Below are 7,466 nucleotides of genomic sequence, written 5' to 3' on the forward strand. Positions count from 1 at the left end.
TTAAAGAGACTGATGGACAAAGTCCTTCAGGGTCATGACAACTGCAGTGCAGCTTACCTCGATGACGTGGTGATCCTCAGCAAGACATGGAAGGAGCATGTCCAACACCTACCACTGGTCCTGGGAAAGATCCAGAAGACTGGGTTGACTCTTAACCCCTCCAAGTGTGAGTAGGCAAAGCAGAAGACACGATACCCGGGTTACCAACTGGGACTAGTAGAAGTGCTTCAGCAAGTGGAAAAGATGGAAGCTATCCAAAAAGCCCCGGGTTGCAACTATTGCAACCCCACTCACAGCACTGACCAGCAAGGACCAGAAGAACCCAGTAACCTGGTCAGACGACTGTGAAACAGCCTTCAGCATCTTGAAAGCCTACCTGTGTTCTTTCCCTGTCCTCAAGAGTCCATACTTCAACAGAAGATTTCTGGTACAGGTTAACGCATCCGCAGTCGTCCTTGGAGCCGTCCTAGCCTAAAGAGACCCTGGAGAAGAACACCCAATCCTGTGCCTGAAGCAAAAGCTGCAGCCATGTGAGACCAGGTATTCATTTGTGGAAAAAGAGGACCTGGCCATTAACTGGGCACTGGAGAGCCTGTTATACTACTCGCTTGGACAGGAGTTTGATCTGGAAACTGACCACTGAGCTCTCCACTGGATCAGCCACAACATCTGCCTTACCTGATGGTACCTCGAACTCCAGCCTTTCAGGTTCACCATCAGCTGTGGTAGCAGATTACCCTTCCAGGTTGCTGCACATCACCAACCTCCAGGAGGAGGGGGATGATGTGACGGAGCGGCTTTCTCACTGACTGCAGGTAGTGCACACACACACACATTCCCCGCTCCCTTCCATTCTTGCTTAGTAGTCGATAAACCTCACTATTATCCCTCTTTCCATCACCATTTCAGTAGCGTGACCAAGGGTGCACACTTGATAGTTCTGTTTACATTTATGCATACATTGACATAAACTTTATATTCATTTCTCTGTTAAATAGTATGTTCTAACGCACTTTCATGGTCAAGTGAACTGCATAATTATGTTTTTTGTTTGTAATATTAATTTTTGCTGCAAATAACTTGTTTTGGTCAAGGGGAAATGTTGATGAAAATATAGCTAAACCTTTGGGTTTAAGAAGCTGTAAATGCTTTATATGGTAAGAAAATGTGTTAATTGTTATTTCTTATACAAATATTAATCCTAGTGGTCACCCCTACTATAAATGTGTCATAGTAAAGTAAGTCATGCAATAGTATGTAATGTCTTAGTGTAGTACAATAACTCATTGTATGGTATGTTCAGTGTAGTGTAGTATGATGACACACAGGACACATAACGGTAGCTTCTACGGCTTTAATATAAAATGACCACAGAAACCAGAGTGAATCTGGTTTGATAACACCCCCCCCCCATCAAGGTCCACTTCAACACGAGTCATCAGGGCTCGACAAGGACGCCCACAGAGACCTGCAGACAGTTTTGTTGTGTTCTTGGTTTGGATATAATATATAAATATGGAGGCTGAAGAGCCTGCTGGATGCAGGATAATCTTCTTTCATTAAAAAACACACACACACACAGAGTCCCATCCTGAAGGTCAGCTGGTTCATTCTCTGAGTTCAACAGTTCATTTTCCTCTCTGACCTCTTCTTCACTTCTTCTTACGGACCACCGTCCATCCGTCCTCTTCATCCTGAGAAGGAGGAGGAGGAGGCTCTGTCCTGCTGACTGATGGACTGGAGGCTTCACACTCCATCTGCACACACACACACAAACACACAGTTTATTAATAATCATCACCACAATGTTTAAAACAGCTCAGTGACAACATGTAGTTCAGATCATTCAAACAACAGTAAAGTGCTAAAAGAAACATACAGAGAACAAAATTAATTGCATTAATGCTACACTTCCCCAATGAATATCATTCAGTCTGTATATTTATTCATATACAGTATATATAGAGTGCAAACTGCTGAACTACATGTTCCTTTGATCCCATCATTAGATAATATTGGATCTGCTAAAAAAATGCTTGAATAAAAAGAAATGAAACAAAGAGGCGTACCTGTGTTTCGTCGTCACTCTCCTCGTCAGACTCGGTGGGCGGGGCTGTGACCTTTGCCCTCTGAGTCGTCTTCTTTGTTAGTGATTGGACAGTTTGTGAGAGCTGCTGCAGCGCCCCCTGCTTCCACTGACAGAACATCTGCATCAGATTCTTGGACACCTGCAGACACACACAGACTGTTAAGCTCTGTCATAAATTCTATTTTTACGAAGCTTTTACATCTGTATTTGTTCTGGGGTGTGTACCGGAGTACGTTATATTGAAAAGTGTTCTAATATTTTGTGTACCACATTAACATACATGAGGGGGGCAAAATATTAGGAACACTTTTCAATTTAATGCACTCCAGTACACAACCACCACCCATTACGACCTCAGTAATAAATATAAAGTAGAAGTTTCACCTTTCTGACAAAAACTGAAAGTGTAAAAGATTCATAAAAGTAGAGTTTGTGGTTGCATTAAATTGCACAGGTGTTCCTAATGAAGTGGCTAGTGAGTGTATTTGCACAGTAACAGAACAGTATGAAACAAAAATGAAATGACAAGTGTATAATTAATTATTCATTTAATTAGATCCTAAATATGTGTCAAAATTATTTGATTTTATATCAAAATCCCTCTTGTTATTTTCTCCTGTTTTCCTTTAATTCATTCAAGAATAAAATTGGTTTTAAGTTTGTTGTTGTTTTTTTTCTGGGGGTATTTGTCACTGTTCCCATCAGGAGATGAGGGCTAATAGAGTGACAGCATCTTATATTAATACCCATAAACATGAACATATCCTGTGTGTTACACCACGAGAACAGAAATGTAATTAATAATTTATCCACACACAATAAACACTTCAAGTACTGACACAAGTATGTTCTGCTCAGATCAGCCAAATTATGTTATTTACCTGTTATTGTTATTTATCTGGTGAGTTTATAAGATGTTACAAGGTCACACGAGCGTTGTGTTTACATCGTTATCTACTGTAGATTTATGAAGAGTCATGTAAAAGATTTGATGTCATCTAAAGAGGGAAAACTTCAGCTTTTGTTACGGGGCCAAATGTTGTTGTTGGAGGCCAGATTGTGTGTGTGTGTGTGTGTGTGTGTGTGTGTGTGTGTGTGTGTGTGTGTGTGTGTGTGTGTGTGTGTGTGTGTGTGTGTGTGTGTGTGTGTGCGCGTACCTGAGGTAAACTTCCATCATCCACCACTGTATCAAACTCCTGATCCATCAGTTGAGAGATATAGTCCTCGACCTCATACTGCTGCAGGTCAGCTGATCACACACACACACACACACACACACACACACACACAAACACACACATTAATACAACTCAACAGGCTATAACAGACCTGGTGTTCAGTTTTAGTTCAGATGTTACTTACAGACGTTTTAATTATTTATTTCATTGGATGAAAATCTACAAAACACCTTTTTCTTCTGAGTGATGTGAAAAGTTTTAATGAGTTTTAGCAAAAAGAATTAAACACTTTCAATCTAATGAAAAAGTTTGTTTCTTTTCCTTCCTGAAACAATAAACATGATTCAAATATGACAATAAAGCAGCGAGTCAGCTTCTGTTCTACATGATTCACACCACAGCTGCAACAGTTAATCGATTAATTGATTAGTTGATTGACAGAAAATTAATCTGCCTTGTTTGGAGTCATTTTTTAAGACAAATTACAAAAAAAATTCTCTGGTTCCAGCTACTTAAATGTGAATATTTCAAATGTATAAAACATCAGAAACAGTGAAAAATGTTCATCTCAGTGTCCAAAATGTCAAAAATATTCTGTTAACTGTTTCATTAGATTATAATTTTTTGTTTCACATTAGGTCAAGTAGAAGCAGCAAAATCTCATATTCGGAAATACTGACTCATTAACATATTTGCTTGAAAAATTACTGAAATTAAAAATCAATTAATAAAATAGCAGCAGATTAATTCTGTCAACTGATTTATTGTTGCAGCTCTGTTTCTATAATCCAGTCTCATGATTGTAAGCTTTAACTGTATGTTTATGTATTTGTAAAGTTGTGTTTGCAGTGATGATGACGATGATGTCAGGATGAAGCAGAGAGGTGGATGAACATATGAGTAAAGATCAAAGAATTCTAAGTTATTGATTATTAAATTAGAATATTGTTTATTGTTTGGAGTGTCGTCACGTCTCAGTTTGTTCCTCTGAATGTTTAACTTTCTGCTGCAACATGTAATCTTATATAAAGTGACATCATCAGACTGTCAGCTGACATGTTACCTACCGTTGTCATGGAAATACTGCTGGACCACATCCACCAGCCAATCAGCTTTCTGCTGCCCGTACACGCCCCCAAACCCATTATCCACCGCGATCTGAAAAAAAAAAACACAACACACACAGCCGGTCAGTTGCAGTCTGACCTTTGACCTCTACAGAAACATGATGGACAGACGGCTGCGTCACAGAAAAGAAGATCTGAGCTCCAAACTGTTTTACAACATCTCAGATGAAGAGTTACAGTTACTTCAGGCTCCTCTAAGACGAGAAGCTGCAGCGTCAAACGTTGAAGTTAAAAGTTTAGTTTTTCAGATTTCTGTCTCCGTTTCTTCTGTTTATTTTTGTTAATGAAGCACAAGTGAATCCATCCAGCTGATCTGTGTTAAAGGATCAGTCTGGTGTTTTTCTAGGTTTTTCTTATTGTCAACAAATCTCATGTTTGGATCTGAACCAACAATGAACTGATCTACTAACAAGTATTGTGTGTGTATCCAAAGCCTGATATGTCTTATTCCTCCGTTGTTGTTCCAAAAACTATTAAAAACACATCAGTGAGTCACACGGCTGTCACTGGGTGACATGTTCCTTCATTATGAAGAGTTTGGTTACTTTACTTTGTTTAGAAACGGCTACAGAGACTAATAACAGCATCATGTTTTTAGTCTATGGAAGACGCCACAGCGCACGTGCAAGAACAATGGATAATATAACAAGCTTTTAAAATACAACACATTGTTAAAGATGAAACCAGTGGTTTCCAACCTTTTTGGCTTTTGACGTCTTACAAAAAGCAGTGTGTAGTCGGGGTCACATTTCACATATCTATGAGTTGTTAACAGCTCCACCAAATAGTGATTTTTCCCTCTAAACTTCTCACATGCTTTCATTTCAATAAATGTTCAAATGATCCAATATTTCAGCAAAAATCAAAGATTAGAGAAAAAGTCCAAAAACTGAAAACAGATTTGTGTATCAGAACTTTGTTTTTTCTTCTTTCCTCTCCCATTAATCATCTCACCACCCCTCAGATTTATCTGCTGACCCTTTGGAGGGGCCCGACCCCTAGGTTGGGAACCACTGGACTAAACTAGCTAACTGTATATAAAGTAGTGTAAACTAGCTCCACCTCCAGCAGCTACAACAGTAACATGCTGCTCTAACACTGATGCTTCACTATTAATAATCTAATGATGTCATATATAATAATATATCAGTCAGAGGGACCAAACCACTACTTTTACTGCAATACTTTAACTACATCAAGCTCATAATACTGATGTACTTTTACTGCAATACTTTAACTACATCAAGCTCATAATACTGATGTACTTTTACTGCAATACTTTAACTACATCAAGCTCATAATACTTATGTACTTTTACTGCAATACTTTAACTACATCAAGCTCATAATACTTATGTACTTTTACTGCAGTAGGATTTTTCATCCAGGTCTTTTACTTGTAATGGAGTATTTTTACATTGCTGTATTGGTAGTTTTACTGAAGTAAAGGATCTGAGTACTTAACCGGTCATTGTTTGGAAGTGAAAATTTGAATATTGATGAAAGCTTCTGTGGGTTTGCAGGACTGTGTGCGCCTGCGCCAACTAAAGCGACGCTAACACGTTAATGAAGTTTATTGATGAATATCAGCGCAGAAAGATGCTGTTATGAGCTGACAGCGTTTATAACATTCATTCCTGATAGATACACACACTATGATCCGGATTACAGGGATCCTGGATCTGATCTGCAGCCTTTAGCCTGTTAGCATTAGCCTGTTAGCATTATCCCACGTGTCCGCAGTGAACACAGTAAACTCTCGGACCTTCAGTGAGCTGTTACCTGTCCTCAGGTGTGTTCAGTGTGGATATTTACCTGCAGGACCGGCCAGCTGTGCAGCACCGCTCTCACTCCGTCCGTGAACAGCTCACGTGAAGCCGCGGAGGCCGCCATGTTGGTTCTGACAGACAGAAGCAGCCGAGACAAGAAACAACAGTCCGGATCAGACAGAAACAGCTGATCCGCATCCCCGGAGATCCAAACAGCTGGTCCGCATCTTGTAGATCCAAACAGCTGATCTGCATCCAGATCTGACTGAAACTCTTCTCCAAACTTAACATGTGTTATCTGAACTTATGAACTCATCACAGTGAAACGTTTCTGTTGATATCCTGCTGTGTTACATGTGCTGAATCAAACACATGATGAATAAAACACGTAACTCTGCTGTTTGTGTTTTAACTTTCTGTCTGTGTGAAGTTTCAGGTTTAAAGAAACTGCAGATAAAAATGAACGTGGATATTAAAATACTGATGTGTTTATTCTGTTTGTGACAACGTTGAGGTAGAGGAGAGAAGGTATGTTGTCCTCTAGGTAATGATAAATGAGAAGTAGAATGAAAACATTTACCTTTATTTAAGAATGACTCATATTAAATGAAATGATAAGAATACATCTATGACAAACGGGCCTGAAAATATGACTTCTCCAAAAAAAGTGTTGCTGTGGTTCAACTTGCTCCAGGTTAGAGGGAAACTGATCTCAGTCAGTGGTGAGTTGAACCATCTGGGGGTAAAACTGATCATCTGAGTTTTTAAGTTTACAAAGTTTTGAACTTGTGAGAATAAATCAGACAACTGAACAATAAAAAAAAAACGATTATTCAATATTCATCCAGGTTGCAGGGAGATATGAATTGCAGTTCCTCCAGTCATCACTCAGTGGGAAAGATGCCTCATCATTTCCCTTGAATGTAAAGGTCAGCCAGCTGGAAGTCTTTCCCAAAGATGTCGCTTCAGGCTTGATGACAGGAGAGACGATAAAATTCTTCTTCTCGACCTTAAAAATGTAGATTATAATTAATTATATCAAGGCGCAGTATTAAATTACACAATATAATGTAACCTTTGCTGACCGAGTCGTGTAATTTCCTGCACATCCTACCCGCTAAACCCTTCTCTTTCCAGTTGTTGGAGACAGAAATGTTGTTTCTTTCTTTAGAGTAAGAACACGGAACTGATCAGCCAGCTTCTTCGTGTGGTCTCCTTCTCTGCTCCTCCTGTTTTTACTCCCTTTACCTCCTTCTTTTTTTATGTATCACCGCAGGGTTGACCTGTCAATACTTCTGTCTTTC

At 39.3% G+C, this 7,466-nt stretch overlaps 1 protein-coding gene across 1 annotated transcript; it reads right to left on the bottom strand.

Moving 5' to 3' along the window:
• Window positions 1-1,339: 1,339 nt before the first annotated feature.
• Window positions 1,340-6,382, bottom strand: tsr2 (TSR2 ribosome maturation factor). Its single transcript, XM_044350605.1, has 5 exons — window positions 6,209-6,382; window positions 4,335-4,425; window positions 3,247-3,338; window positions 2,070-2,228; window positions 1,340-1,757 (listed from the first exon to the last, which is right to left on the bottom strand). Exons 1-5 carry the CDS (start codon window positions 6,284-6,286, stop codon window positions 1,653-1,655), a joined length of 525 nt encoding a protein of 174 aa, XP_044206540.1. The 5' UTR covers window positions 6,287-6,382; the 3' UTR covers window positions 1,340-1,652.
• Between the last annotated feature and the right edge of the window lie 1,084 nt (window positions 6,383-7,466).

This window comes from Thunnus albacares, chromosome 5 (genome assembly GCF_914725855.1).
Source record: "Thunnus albacares chromosome 5, fThuAlb1.1, whole genome shotgun sequence".
Lineage (NCBI taxonomy): Eukaryota > Metazoa > Chordata > Actinopteri > Scombriformes > Scombridae > Thunnus > Thunnus albacares.

Coding starts and splice junctions, on each gene's coding strand:
- tsr2 (XM_044350605.1), bottom strand. CDS start 6,286: ATGGCGGCCTCCGCGGCTTCACGTGAGCTGTTCACGGACGGAGTGAGA. Junction 4,426..6,208: donor ACAGCTGGCCGGTCCTGCAG/GTAAATATCCAC, acceptor TTTTTTTTTCAG/ATCGCGGTGGATAATGGGTT. Junction 3,339..4,334: donor GCAGTATTTCCATGACAACG/GTAGGTAACATG, acceptor GTGTGTGATCAG/CTGACCTGCAGCAGTATGAG.